The 15,410-nt window shown below is 40.8% G+C and overlaps 1 protein-coding gene across 6 annotated transcripts in view; it reads left to right on the forward strand.

The window, feature by feature from the left end:
* Positions 1 to 15,410, forward strand: part of mphosph9 (M-phase phosphoprotein 9) — a 97,116-nt gene extending 81,706 nt beyond the window's left edge. For 4 of the 6 annotated variants that reach the window (XM_087999825.1, XM_087999826.1, XM_087999828.1 and 1 more), the window contains 4 exons: positions 1,082 to 1,185; positions 1,295 to 1,554; positions 13,390 to 13,458; positions 14,815 to 15,410. In XM_087999825.1, the coding sequence (XP_087855951.1) occupies positions 1,082 to 1,185; positions 1,295 to 1,554; positions 13,390 to 13,458; positions 14,815 to 14,916 (535 nt within the window). In that variant the 3' untranslated portion in view covers positions 14,917 to 15,410. The remainder of the gene's footprint in view (positions 1 to 1,081; positions 1,186 to 1,294; positions 1,555 to 13,389; positions 13,459 to 14,814) is intronic. The other 2 variants (XM_087999829.1, XM_087999830.1) reach the window with 1 other exon arrangement.

A 15,410-nucleotide genomic window follows, 5' to 3' on the forward strand; every position in this document is an offset into this window, starting at 1 on the left:
ACTGGCTTTCTGAAAGAAGGCAATGAGTGGTGGTTGATGGAAAATATTCAGCCTGGAGTCCAGTTACTAGTGGTGAGCCATAAGATCTGTTTTGTCATTGACTTAGACCCAGTCATAGGTGGATGTGTTTAGATTAGATTAGATTAGATTAGATTATTTTACAGTGTGGAAACAGGCCCTTCGGCCCAACAAGTCCACACCGACCCGCCGAAGCGCAAACCACCCATACCCCTACATTTACCCCTTACCTAACACTACGGACAATTTAACATGGCCAATTCACCTGACCTGCACATCTTTGGACTGTGGGAGGAAACCCACATTGGACTGTGGGAGGTCATCCCATTACAGGAAGGATGTGAAAGCATTGGAAAAGGTACAGAGGAGATTTACCAGGATGTTGCCTGGTCTAGAGGTAAGGTCTTATGAGTAAAGGCTGAGAGACTTGTGTCTGTTCTCATTGGAAAGAAGAAGGCTAAGAGTGGATTTGATAGAGACATACAAGATGACCAGAGGATTAGATAGGGTAGACAGTGAAAGTCTTTTTCTAGGTTGATGACATCAGCTTGTACAAGATGGACGAAGGACCTGTTTTGCGCTGTACTGTTCTTTGTCTAGCATCTGTAGTTCTTTGATTTTTGTCAGATAAGAAAGTCGGGTTGGGTCCTATTGAATTGTGATTGAGCAATTGTGAGATAAATAGTCCACTAATTTGTGGAGGCATTCAACATTGCTTCATGCCAAGGCAGTAATGGATTTGTTTTTGACTTTATCGACAGCGCACCTGAGAATATGACTGCCACATGGTTATGACTTTGGCAGAGAAACCACTAAATATAACATTAGACATTTTCATAACCTAGCTTAACATTCGGTGTTATTGGTAGTGTTATATCAGCATGTTGATTGAGCCTGGTTAATCAACACCTGGATTATCATAATAATGGTATTGAGTTGACTGAGGTGTTCTAATTTCTGCATATCTAGGCTGCTGGATTTGGAAAAAAATTAGCATTCTGCACAGAGGGTTTTTAGTTATTTAGAGAATAGTTGTTTTCAGAGTGCATCATTTTATTCTTAGGTTTGACGTAAACTTGGATGAAATGGAGCTTCCAAATTCAGTCCCATCTCACAGTTCAAGTCCAAGAAAGAGACTTCAGTTCCTTCCACTGGAAAATACAAAAGGTAACCACATAGAATATAAAATTATTTGAAATATTTTTCAGAATTGCAAAACTGAGAAAATAGATGTATTTTAATTGTTCATTAAAAACAATGTGAAACTTTTTTGCAGCAGTACAAAATTCAAGGAGTTATGTTGATGCTAAGTTTCAAGTTGAAACACTTTCAGATTCTGTATTAAATGCGATGAAGGTGGGGTCTGTTACTAGTCGACCAGCTTGGGAAGACAAGATGACCACTTTTCTCCAGAAAGAGAAGAAAATTCCGATGCTGCAAACTCCGTATGAGACAGAACTGACATACAAAGCAAGAATGGAGGCACTAGGAGAAACTGAGAAACTCTTTGATGCACTTACACAAGAAAAACAGCAGGTAATATAAGGAAATTACAATTCATGCAGATGAATTTGGAATGCTTTCAGCTAAATTATTTGTTATCAATATATAAAGCTCTCGAATTTTGTGAAACTCTTCAATTGACAGTGTATCAATTAATGTCAATTTTTTTTTACAATTTCTTACTTGCAATAGATTCTATAAGTGGTCTCATTTACTGTCAGGCAAAACAGTCACTGTGTCCAGCAAAGTAAGCATCATATAAACCTCAGGGGGAGATGTAGTATAGTGATGATCAGAATGATGTGGTAAACTTGAAGTTCAGTCTCATGATCTGGGACGTGATAGCTATAGCAACTAAAGTAATTTAAATTCAATTAAGAAATCTAGTACCATAAATACTAACCATGATAACTTTCATTGTTGCAAAGCCCATTTAATGCTCTTTAGGAAAAGGAATCTGCCAACCTTATCTGGCCATTTCTTCATTCTTGACCCAAAGCAATGTGGTTGACTCTTAACTGCCCATCGAAATGACCGTCCTCTGAAAAGGCCTATTAAACTTCTCAGTCCAAGGGTATTTTGGGGATGGGGTTCAAATCATAGAATTGTAGATAATTTATTGCACAGATAAAGGCCACTCTGCTCATTATAACCATGCCAGCTGAAAAATGAACCGCAAAACCTAATCCCACTGTCCTGCATTATGGACTTAAGGCACTTTTGTAGACACCCTTCAAATGAGTCTCTAATTTCTGGCTCTACCATCCTTTTAAGGAATGATTTCTAAATTCTTAACACCAGGGATAAATACTTTTTCCCTCTTCTCCCCTCTCATCTTTAATCTCATTTTTCACTTTAAATCTGTGCCGCTAGTCTCTTATCTCTTAGCTAAGGAAGTAGACTTTTTCCATCCATTTTATCCTGGTCCTTCACAATTTTATACATCTCAATCAAATCTCCCTGAAGCCCTGTCTGATCCAAAGAGAACAACACAGCCTATCCAATTTTTTTCTTATTGTTGGATTTTTTTCTCAGTCCGGGCAACAATTCTCATTAATCTCTTTACACTTAATGAGATGTACCTACAGTGTACAGTGCTTCGGTTTTGGTTTGCCTAAAGATTTACGCCGTTTCAAAGCTGGCCTACCCAGTGCTGCCTACATAATTCAAATAAATACATTAGATAGATAAAGGTTTCCTGTTCTTCAGGTATTGTCAGCCTTTATCAGTTTTTATGATTGATTAATTAAATCTTGCTTTTATTAAACTCATAAGGAATGCTTTAATGTTTGGACCGCCCAACCAAATTAACCTGACCATAATAAGTTAGAATTCTTTTGCAGTTGAATCATATCATATATCCTAAAATGGACTTGGAACATTACAGCGCAGTACAGGCCCTTTGGCCCTCGATGTTGCGCCACCCTGTCGTACTAATCTGAAGCCCATCCGACCTACACTATTCCATGTACGTCCATATGCCTGTCCAATGACGACTTCAATGCACTTAAACTTGGTGAATCTTCTCCCGTTGCAGGCAAAGCATTCCATACCCTTACTACTCTCTGAGTAAAGAAACTACCTCTGACATCTGTCTTATACCTATCTCCCCTCACTTTAAAGTTGTGTCCCCTCATGTTTGCCGTTCCCATACTTGGAAAAAGACTCTCTCTGTCCACCCTATCTAACCCTCTGATTATCTTATATGTCTCTATTAAGTCACCTCTCAACCTTCTTCTCTCTAATGAGAACAGCCTCAAGGCCCTCAGTCTTTCCTCCTAAGACATTCCTTCCATACCAAACAACATCCTGTAAATCTCCTCTGCACCCTTTCCAAAGCTTCCACATCCTTCTTATAATGCGGTGACCAGAACTGTACACAGTACTCCCAAGTGTGGTCGCACAAGAGCTTTGTACAGCTGCAGCATAACCTCCTGGATCCGGAACTCAATCCCTCTACACTGTATGCCTTCTTAACAACCCTGTCAATCTGGGTGGCAACTTTCAGGGATCTGTGTACATGGACACCGAGATCTCTCTGCTCATCTGCACTCCCAAGAATCTTACCATTAGCCCAGTACTTTGCATTCAGATTACTCCGTCCAAAGTGTATCACCTCACACTTGTCCACATTAAACTCCATTTGCCACCTCTGAGCCCAGCTCTGCATCCTATCTATGTCTCTCTGCAACCTACTACATCCTTCGTTACTATCTACAACTCCACCGACCTTAGTGTCGTCCGCAAATATACTAACCCACCCTTCTAACCCCTCATCCAGGTCATTTATAAAAATGACAAACAACAGTGGACCCAACACCGACCCTTGTGTTACGCTGTTAGTAACTGGATACCAAGATGAACATGTTCCATCAACTATAACCCTCTGATTTCTTTCAGCAGGCCAATTATTGATCCAAACTGCTATGTCTCGCACAATTCCATTCATCCGCATTTTGTATAATAGCCTACTGGGGGGAACCTTATCGAACGCCTTGCTGAAATCCATATACATCACATCAACCGGTTTATTCTCATCGACCTGTTTGGTTACTTTGTCAAAAACGTCAATAAGATTCGTTAGGCACGATCTACCCTTCACAAAACCGTGCTGACTGTCCCTGATCAGATTATTCTTTTCTAGATGGTTATAAATCCTCTTATAACCTTTTCCAACACTTTACCAAAAACTGAAGTGAGACTCACTGGTCTATAATTACCAGGGTTGTCTCTATTATCCTTTTTGAACAAGGGAACCACATTTGCTATCCCTCAGTCCTCGGGCACTATTCCTGTAGACAATGAAGATTTGAAGATCAATGCCAAAGGCTCGGCAATCTCTTCCCTTGCTTCCCAGAGGATCTTAGGATAGATCCCATCCGGCCCAGGGACTTGTCTATTTTCACACTCTGCAGTATTTCTAACATCTCTTCCAATCTAAATGCAAGTATCTCTGTATCTTCCTCGCCAACATTTTCATTTTCTGTAGTGAACACTGTCGAAAAATATTTATTTAGTGCTTTCCCTATCTCCTCTGACTCCACAGACATCTTCCCATTATCCTTGATTGATTTAATTCTCGTCATTCTTTTATTGCTGACATACCTATGGAAAGCCTTAGGGTTAACCCTGATCCTATCCGCCAACAACTTCTCATGTCTCCTCCTGGCTCTTCTGAGCTCTCTTTTTAGGTCTTTCCTGACTTCCTTGTAACCCTCAAGCGCCCTAACTGAGTTTTCACATTTTGTCCGAACATAAGCCTTCTTCTTCTTCTTGACCAGGGATTCCACTTCCTTAGTAAACCATGGCTCACGTGTTCTATATCTTCCTCCCTGCCTGACAGGTATTTACTTATCTCGGACACACAGGAGCTTTTCCTTGAATAAGCTCCACATTTTTAATGTGCTCATCCCCTGCAGTTTCCTTCCCCATTCTACGCTTCCTAAATCTTTCCTAATTGCATCGTAATTTCCCTTCCCCCAACTGTAACTCTTGCTTGGTGGAGTACACCTATCCCTTTCCATCAATAAAGTAAACCTGACAGAATTGTGATCGCTGTCTCCAAAGTGCTCACCTACTTCCAAATCTAACACCTGGCCAGGCTCGTTACCCAGTACTAAATCTAAAGTGCTTCGCCCCTTGTAGGCCTGTCTACATACTGTATCAGGAAGCCCTCCTGCACACACTGGACAAAACCTGATCCATCTATAGTACTCATACTGTAGTGATCCCAGTCAATATTTGGATAGTTGAAGTCCCCCATGACAACTACCTGCCTCTCTCACTCCTATCAAGAATCATCTTTGCTATCCTTTCCTCTACATCTCTGGGACTATTCGGAGAAATAGAAAACTCCCAACAGGGTGACTTCACCTTTCCTGTTTGTAACCTCAGCCCATACTACCTCAGTTAACGAGTCCCCAAACATGCTTTCTACAACTGTAACATTGTCCCTGATCAACAATGCCACACCTCTTTTACCATCTTCTCTGTTCTTACTGAAATATCTGAATCCCAGAACCTGCAACAGCCATTCCTGTTCCTGCTCTATCCATGTCTCTGTAATGGCCACAACATCGAAGTCCCAGGTACCAACCCACGCTGCCAGTTCACCCACTTTATTTCAGATGCTCCTTGCATTGAAGTACACACACACTTCAATCCAGGTTCTCGCTTGCCAGTGTCAGATACTTGATTTTGGAACTCCCTATTCTCATTCTCTTCTGTACCTGTCCTACAATTTTGGTTTCCATCTCCCTGCTGTATTAGTTTAAATCCACCTTAATAGCTGTAGTGAATTTCCCACCCAGGATATTGGTACCCCTCTGGTTTAGATGAAGACCATCCTGCTTGTAGAGGTCCCACCTAACCCAGAAAGAGGTCCAATTATCCAAAAACCCGATACCCTCCCTCCTGCACCATCCCTGTAGCCACGTGTTCAACTCCTTTCTCTCCCTATTCCTCACCTCACTAGCACGTGGCATGGGCAGCAAACCAGAGAAAACAACTCGGTTTGTCCTAGCTCTAAGCTTCCATCCTAGCTCCCTGAATTTCTGCCTCAAGTCCCCATCTCTCTTCTCACCTATGTCGTTGGTACTAATGTGGACCACGACTTGGGGCTGCTCTCCCTCCCCCCGAAGGATCCCAAAAACACGATAAGAGACATCACGGACCCTGACACCCGGGAGGCAACACACCAACCGTGAATCTCTCTCGTCCCCACAGAACCTCCTATCTGTCCCCCTAACGAGTCCCCGATGACTACTGCTCTGCTCCTCTTCCCCCTTCCCTTCTGAGCAGCAGGTGCCCCACTGTTTTCACGCAAATATTAACTGTTCTACTTACCCTTCCCAGAAGTCCTTTGCTCACTCCTCCCTTGCTGGCCTGAAGGTAAGAAGTTTAAATAGATTTACCGGCCTTCCCGACAATCACCTCGCACCAACGTCACCTCCTCCCGGCTCCCGCCTCTCGCTGCTCCAAAACATGAAGCAAGTACTTGCATGGTTTGAGATTCTGCTTTTTTTCTCATACGAATAGTCTTAAAATGGGTTTTGAATTGAGGAGAAAGTGAGGTCTGCAGATGCTGGAGATCAGCCCTGTTTGATCTAGTTAGCTATTCCAGATAGTAATTTGATGCTGCAAACAAATATAACGTTTTATACTAAGCTTTTTTAAAAACTGTGTTATTATTCTGTATAGAGTCATAGAGATGTACAGCATGGAAATAGACCCTTTGGTCCAATTTGTCCATACTGACCAGATATCCTACACTAATCTAGTCCTGTTTGCCAGCATTTGGCCCATATCCCTCTAACCCTTCCTATTCATGTACCCATCCAGCTGCCTTTTAAATGTTGTAATTTATACCAGCTTCCACCATTTCCTGTGGCAGCTCATTCCATACATGTTCACCCCTGCATGAAAAAATTGCCCCTTAGGTCCCTTTTTAAACTTTTCCCGTTTCATATTAAACATATACCCTCTAGTTTTGGACTCTCCTACCCTGGAGAAAGACCTTGGCTATTCACCCTATCCATACCCTTCATGAGTTTATAAACCTCTATATGGTCACGCCTCAGCCTCTGACGCTTGAGAGAAAATAGTCACAGTCTAGTCATCCTCTCCCAATAGCTGAAACCCTCCAATCCTGGCAACATCCTTGTAAATCTTTTCTGAACCCTTTCATGTTTCACAACATCCTCCCTATAGCAGGGAGACCAGAATTGAATGTACTATTCCAAAAGTGGCCTAACCAATGTGTTTTATTGACCAGAATAAAGCAATTTATGAGCTGAGTAAGATGAGGTCTTAATTAGTGTTAACTTATTTTATCTTCAGAAATTAATGAAATGTGCAATTTAGTTGACATTCCAAAAGTTTTATTGTTCTATTTCTCAGCTTTGCTTTTGAAACTAGCTGTGGGTTCGAAAAATAATGCATATGAATTAAAATAGAATGGATCATTGAAAGGGGAATAATGCAAACTATTTAATCGTGGGAAGGTGAGGGAGCAAGTGCTACATAAGCAAATATATGAAATTAATCAAGATCAGAAGAATAATCATGAGATTTTAACTGCTCTCAAATAAACTGGCAATGAGAGGCAGTTATAAGGTTAAGTGAATTACTTTTAAAAGGTATGAAGCACACCTAAACTCCTGTAGAACTCCTACATACAAAATAATATGAAAAAAATTGGAAATATGCTGATGTTATTAAATTTTTAAAAGTTCATCTGGGGTGTGGGCATCGCTGGCTAACCAGCATTTATTGCCTGTCTCCAGTTGTCCTTGAGAAGGTGGTTGTGAGCTGCCTCCTTGAATTGCTGTAGTCCTCCTGCTGTGGGTTGACCCACAATGCCATTTGGGAGGGAATTTTGCAAACCGTGAAGTTGCTATCAACTGATTTGAACGTAGACTAGCAGCATTGGCAGGCAAGTGGCAGATAAAATTTAGTAGTGAGGTGCGTTTGGTGGAAGAAATCGGAAGATGCAACGTGGACTTACTGACACAAATCTAGAGTGTTCAAAATCAGAGAGACATCTGAGGGTTTTTGTGCACAAATCTTTGAAGATAGCAGGACATACTGAGACAGTACTTAGTCAAGTATCAATCTTGTACTCTAAACATTGGTATTGAATATAAAAGCAAGGAAGTTGACTGAGCCTGTATAACATTCTGGGCACGACTGGAATATTGCCTCCAGCCTGGTTAGCACAAGTTGCAACAGAATGCAAGGGTGCAGAGGAGATTTACGAGAATGATTTCAGGAATGAGGGATTTTAGCTACAAGGTTAGATTTGAAAAGTTGGGGTTATTCTTCTTGAAGCAAAGGAGTTAAGGGGAGATCTATGAGCAGTGTGTTATATGAGGATGGGCTTAGATAAAAGAAACAAAGAAAGACGGTTCCTGCTAGTTGATGATCTAAAGACCAAGGATCACAGGTTTAGGTTTTGGCAAAGATATGAGGAGTGAAGGTGCATCAAAATGATCTGGAACTCTGCATTTGAGGGTGATAGAAGTGGTGATGAAGAATTACTTAAAGGAAATATACAGCATTGATGGAAATCGGGATAGTGAGGTGTATGTAACTGAGTGGATTGCTGTGCAGAGAGCCAGTCTGGATTCCGTGAGTTGAACGACCACCTTCTGGTCTGCAATGACTCTTACTCAATGACAAGAAAGGGAGCACAGCTGGATGTAGAACATAGTATAGCACAGTACAGGCCCTTCGGCTCTTGATGTTGTGCCGACCTTTTATCCTACTCTAAGATCAAAATAACTTACATATCTTATATTTTACTATCACCCGTGTGCCTATCCAAGAGTTGTTTAAATGTATCTGACTACTAACACTGCTGGCAGTGCATTCCATGCACCCACCACTCAGAACCTACCTCTGACATCTCCCTAAACCTCCCTTCAATCACCTTAAAATTATGACCCCTTCTGAGAGGCATTTCTGCCCTGGGGAAGAGTCTCTGGCGTCCACTCTATCTTTGCCTCTCATCATCTTGTACACCTTTGTCATGTCACCTCTCATCCTTCTTCACTCCAATGAGAAAAGCCCGAGCTCCCTCAAACTTTCTTCATAAGACATGACCTCCAGTCCAGGCAGCATCCTGGTAAATCTCCTCTACACTCCCTCTAAAGCTTCCATATCCTTCCTATAATGAGGCGGCCAGAACTGAACACAATATTTCAAGTGTGGTCTAACCAGGACTTTATAGAGTTGCAACATCATCTCGCAGTTCTTAAACTCAATCCTGCTGCTAATAAAAGTCAACACAGCATATGGATTCTTAACAACCCTATCAAGTTGGGTGGCAAGATAGAAGGCTGGCACAACATCAAGGACCCAGGGGCCTGTATTGTGCTGTACTGTTCTATGTTCTATGTTCTAACATTGAGGCATCTATGGACATGGACCCCAAAATCCCTCTGTTCTTCCACATGGCCAAGAATCCTGCCTTTAACCTTGTAATCTGCATTCAAATTTGACATACAAAATGAATCACTTCATACTTTTCCAGATTGAAGTCCATCTGCCACTTCTCAGCCCATCTCTGCATCCTGTCAATGTCCTGTTGTAACCTACAGTAGTCCTCCACACTATCCACAACTCCACCAACCTTCATGTCACTGGCAAACTTACTAACCCACCCTTCCATTTCCTTATCCAAGTCATTCATAAAAGTCACAGAGGAGAGATCCATGCGGAATACCACTGGTCACCGAGCTCCAGGCTGAATACTTTACATCTACTACCACCCTCTGTCTTCTATGGGCCAGCTAATTCTGTATTCAGACAACCAAATTTCTCTGTATCCCATGCTTCCTTACTTTCTGAATGAGCCTACCATGGACAACCTTATCAAACAACTTGCTGAAACCCATGTACATCACATCCACTGCTCTACCTATATCACATCCACTGCTCTACCTTCATCACTGTGTTTTGTTACATCCTCAAAGAATTCAATTAGGCTTGTGAGGCATACCCTGCCTCTCACAAAGCCATGCTGACTGCCTCTAATCAAGCTATGCTTTTCCAAATAATGAGGAGAAAGTGAGGTCTGCAGATGCTGGAGATCAGAGATGGAAATGTGTTGCTGGAAAAGCGCAGCAGGTCAGGCAGCATCTAGGGAACAGGAGAATCGACGTTTCGGGCATTAGCCCTTCCTCAGGGCTAATAATGATAAACCCTGTGTCTCAGAATCCTCTTCAATAATTTGCCCACCACCAACGTAAGACTGATTGGTCTGTAATTCCCAGGATTAACATTTGTCACCCTCCAATCATCTGGTACTATTCCAATGTACAGTGAGGATGCAGAAATCATTGCCATAGGCGAAGCAATCTCTTCCCTCGCTTCCTGTAGAAACCTTGGGGATATTCTGTCTGCCCCAGGGGTCTTAACTATCCTCATGTCTTTCCAGCACATCCTCCTTAACATCAACATGTTTGAGCCTATCAGCCTGTTTCACGCTGTCCTCACGAATGACAAGGTCCCTCTCACTAATGAACACTGAAGCAAAGTTTTAATTGAGGACCTCCCTACCTTTTCTGACTCCAGGCACAAGTTCCTTCCACTATTCCTGATCGATCCTACCCTCACTCTGGCCATCTTCTTGTTCGTCACATAGATATAGAATGACTTGGCATTTTCCTTAATCCTACCCGCCAAGACTTTTTCATGTCTCCTTCTAGTTCTCCTAAGTCCATTGTTCAGTTCCTTCCTAGTAACTTCTAGGGGGCTACATTGTAACCCCCTAGACCCTGTCTGATCATTGCTTCCTTCTTCATCTTGACGAGATGTTCCACATCTCGAGTCAGTACAAGGTTTCTTCACCCTACCATCCCTTCCTTACCTCAGTAGGACAAACATATCCAGCAGTTGCAGCAACAGCTCCCTTAACAACTTTCATATTTCTGTCGTGCATTTTCCTGAGAATATCTGCTCCCAATTTATGCTCCACAGTTCCTGCCTATAAGCATTGTAATCCCCCTTCCCCCAATTAAATACTTTCTCATACTGTCTGCTTCTATCCCTCTCTGACGATAGTAAGGGTCAGGGAGTTGTGATCATTATCGCTGAAATGCTCTCCCACCGAGTGATCTGACACCTGAACTGGTTTGTTGTCAAGCACTAAATCCAATATGGTCTCCCCTCTAGGTGACCTATCTACATATTGAGTCAGGAATCCTTCCTGGACACACCTGACACAATCTGCTCCAACCAAACTATTTACACTAAGGAGGTTGCAGTAATAATTTTCTACTACTACTATTTGCAGTAGTAATTATCCAGTAATGGAAAATTAACCAGAGAAAAAGGAGTAGACTATTAGCTTGGGATTATGTTTGGCTTGGACTGGTTGGACCAAAGGTTCTGTTTCCATACTGTAAGACACTATAATGACACTAAGGGTTTTAAAAAAAAATTCTAAGGTAGCCATTGCTTTTGAAATTGCTTTCTAAAAGTTATGTCATCCTGAATTGGTTGTTTTTCAACATTCTGGAGATTTACGAAACTGAATTGAACTAACCATATGAATACTATGACTAAAAGAGCAGGTCAGAGACTCTGAAATCTGCTGTCAGTAACTTACCTCCTGTCTACTCAAAGCCTGGACACCAATGATGGAACATGCTCCACTTGACTGAATGTTATGCATCTTTGACAACATTCAAGAAGCTCGATACCATTCAGGGCAACGCAGCCCATTTTACTGACATCTCACCTTGAACATTCGCTCCCCGCAGCACAGATATACGTTGGCAGCAGTGTATACCATCTACAAGATGCATTGCAATAACTCACCCATGCTCCCTCAGCACCTTCTAAACCCGTGTCTTTTTCCAACCAGAAGGACAGTGGCAGCAGATGTTTGGGAATACTCTACTACCTGCAAGTCTTTCTTCAAGTCTCACACCATCCTGACGTGTAAATTCCTTCAATATCTCAAAATTGTGGAATTCCCTTCCCAATTCCCACCTGCAGCAATTTAAGAAGACAGATAACCACTATCTTCTCTTGGAACAGAGGGATGGGCAATAAATGCTTGCTGGCTTAGCCAGCAATGCCTGACATCCCACAAGGAATAACTGAAAACAAAAATAGTAGTTTCAGTTGGTATATAGGTGAATGGCTAGTATGAAGTGATTGCCACAAGCAGTCTGTGCAGAGAAACGCACCCATGCCAACCGGGTATCCTAAACTTAACCAGTCATGTTTGGCTGTGTTTGGTCCATATCACTCTAAACCCTTCCTATTTACACACCCATCCAAATGTCTTTTAAGTAATGTAATTGAATTCACCTGTACCACTCGCTATGGCAGCACATTCCATAAGCGCACCACCCTCTGTGTGATGTTGCCCCTCCATCCTTTTATATCTTTACTCTCCTATCCTAGAAAAAAGACCTTGGTTATTCACTTTATCTATGCCCTTTGTGATTTTATAAACCTCTAGTAGGTCACCTCTCAGCCTCCAGGAGAAAAACGCTCCAGTCTCTTCAGCCTCTCCTTATAACTTAAACCCTCCAGTCCCAGCAATGCCCTTGTAAATTTTTTATGCTTCCTTTCTAGGTTGACAACATCCTTCCTACAGTAGGGCTACCAGAATTGTATGCATTACTCCAAAAGTGACCTCACCAATGTCTTGTGTGGCCGCAGCACGATAGCCCAACTCCTGTACTCATTGTTATATCAATGAAGGCAAGCATGCCAAATTTCATCTTCACCTACCTGTCTACGTGTGACCCCACTTTCAAGGAACCATAAATCTACACCCCTAGGTCCCTCTGTTCAACAACACTCCCCAGGCCCTACCACTAACTGTACAAGTCCTGCCCTGGTTTGCATTTATGTAAACTAAACTCCATCTGCTACATCTCAGCCCATTGGCCCATTTATCAATATCTCTGTAATCTTAGATAATCTTCTTCACTGTCCACTATACCACAATTTTTTTGTCATCCACAAATTTACTCCTCATACCTCCTATATTCTCATCAAAGTAGTTGATCTAAATGACAAATGACAATGGAACCAGAAATGAGCCTTGCAGCGCACCACTGGTCACATGCCTACAGTCTAGTTCTGAAGTACAAAACAATGACGAAGGAGGATGGGAATTAGAATTAGTTAAGCAGGTCAGACTATAACATTTATAGTGTAAAATGTGAAACTGGATGCATTTGAAATGCATACGTTCAAGGAAGTTCACTGTTTATTTTGTTATAAGCGAAGCAAAGTGTCACGGCATAACTTAGTATAGATAGGCAATTGCAGCTCTTTCCTTTGCTAAGTTTTCTTTAAACATGTTACCGTTGCTGAATTTAGTATCTTAATTTTACACTCCAGATTGAAGCTGCGTTAAGTCGCATACCTGGTTCAACAGGTAGAATGACTCTGCAAGCAAGGCTTGAAAAGGTATGATGTAATTTGGTCGTAGCCTGTGTTTTATTGTAATGGAATTGACTTAATTTTTGCCAGTGTAGGGAGACAAGCAAAAATGCATGAAGTGGTGACTACATGATACAATGTAAAATAAAAAGCAATAAAATATAAATTTACATACTAGTTTTCAATGGTCTTGCAACTAAAATTAGGTTGCTTAATCAGTGATATCTTTGAAAGATCACAGGAACTGAGAAGTTATTACAATGAGAATCTAAATAAAACTGAAGAGAATTGGAGGAGCACTATTTGGACTTTAACAGGAATTATTTATTTGGAACTAGAAAGTCATTGGTCAATCCTAAGCTTGTTAAAAGTAAACCTTTTAAAGCAAATAGTGAAATTGAATTCTATACATCTAGTAACTTGCAGTTTGTTAAGAGAAAATTTTCCAGACTGGACATAAAAGTGCATTTTTTCACCGATGAAGCCACAATCTGATAGCTTTGGACCACAGCTTCTGGCCTTCTAGTTGGTTTCTAGTGTCTGCAGAAATGACTTTATGAACTCTTTGTAAATGACTCATCAGTTACTTCATCGAGGGATAGGTAATTAAAATGGGCTTGCCAATATTAGCCACATCCTGAAAACAGTGGGATTAGTGGTTGATTTTGACTGGCCTTGAGTCAGTGGACTGAAGGGTCTTGTTCTGTGCCATAGATCTCTTTGGCTCTGTGACTAATGAATAATTAAATCAAAAACAAGTATGTGAAACAACAGCAGGAATGACTACTGTGCTTGTCCAATAAAAGCAGAAGGATATTTATAGCAGGCAAATCGACATTGCAGTTTACTAAAAATTGGAAATTAGAGGAAATATGGAAGGAGGCAGCAGCAGCTGGTGAAATTGGGATCTCTACAAGACCCAGAACATATCAAGACGAACTGAACAGAGGCAGCTATCACTTGAGGGGAATTTGTATGTCAACAAATAATCATATATATATGCAATAGCTGTAAAATACTTTTGGATCAAACATTTTAAAAAGCCTGTGACAATGTTTCAACTTTCCTTCCATTTTCTAACTACCTAAATGATCTTTGTGGAAGATGCAGACAGGTAATGTCTGTAAGTTGAATTTCAGGGAAAAGATGCAGTGAACTGTGTATAAAATAAACCCATTTTCTCAGAAATGTAACTTGGTTGAAACAATTTGAAAAGCCTAAACCTGTCTGATCTCAATTATCTGTCCTAGTGGAATTGGGGGAACAGATCGTCCTCTTATCACAAACGACATCTTGCACGTTTACACCATATATATATATATATATACATGAATGTACATAAGTTTGCATTATGTACTGCTATAATTTGAACTGTTTTCACAGGAAGCTTTGGAAGATCGTTTAGAAAAAATCAATCGGGATCTAGGATCAATCCGTATGACATTGAAGCGGTTTCATATTTTACGAACTTCTGCAAATTTGTAAGCTGTTTCCTGCTCTTATTTGACCAAATCATTACTTGCACTAAAACTACATGTATATGCACATTTCTCATTGATAAAAGATGGGTTTATTTTGGAATATTGAAACTGAATGATGGCCTTAATATGTGTGTCTATATATTAGAGGTCACACTGTAAGTGTAACAAAATATTCTGTGCCTTTTTTACGAATGTAGTCATAATGTACTAGTTTTGTGAATTAAAAATTAGAACCAAATCCCTACAAGATATATTTTAGTATTGTTTAGAGAATGCACAATATCTGTACTTTTGTATTGGATGTAGATCATATAGAGTGGTTACTGCTTGTAAAACCTCCACTGAGATGTAAAATGTAACCAAATATTTTGAAGACTTGGGAGTTTTGTTTCTCAGAATTTTTTAACATTTTATATTCAATGTTGCAATACATTTTCTTGAACTAATTTTTCAAAAAAATATAAAAGTGAAGTTAAATAAACTTATAGGTTAAACCTT

This window comes from Chiloscyllium plagiosum, unplaced genomic scaffold (assembly GCF_037043375.1).
Source record: "Chiloscyllium plagiosum isolate Xiang-an unplaced genomic scaffold, Cpla_swu_hap1 HiC_scaffold_24, whole genome shotgun sequence".
NCBI lineage: Eukaryota > Metazoa > Chordata > Chondrichthyes > Orectolobiformes > Hemiscylliidae > Chiloscyllium > Chiloscyllium plagiosum.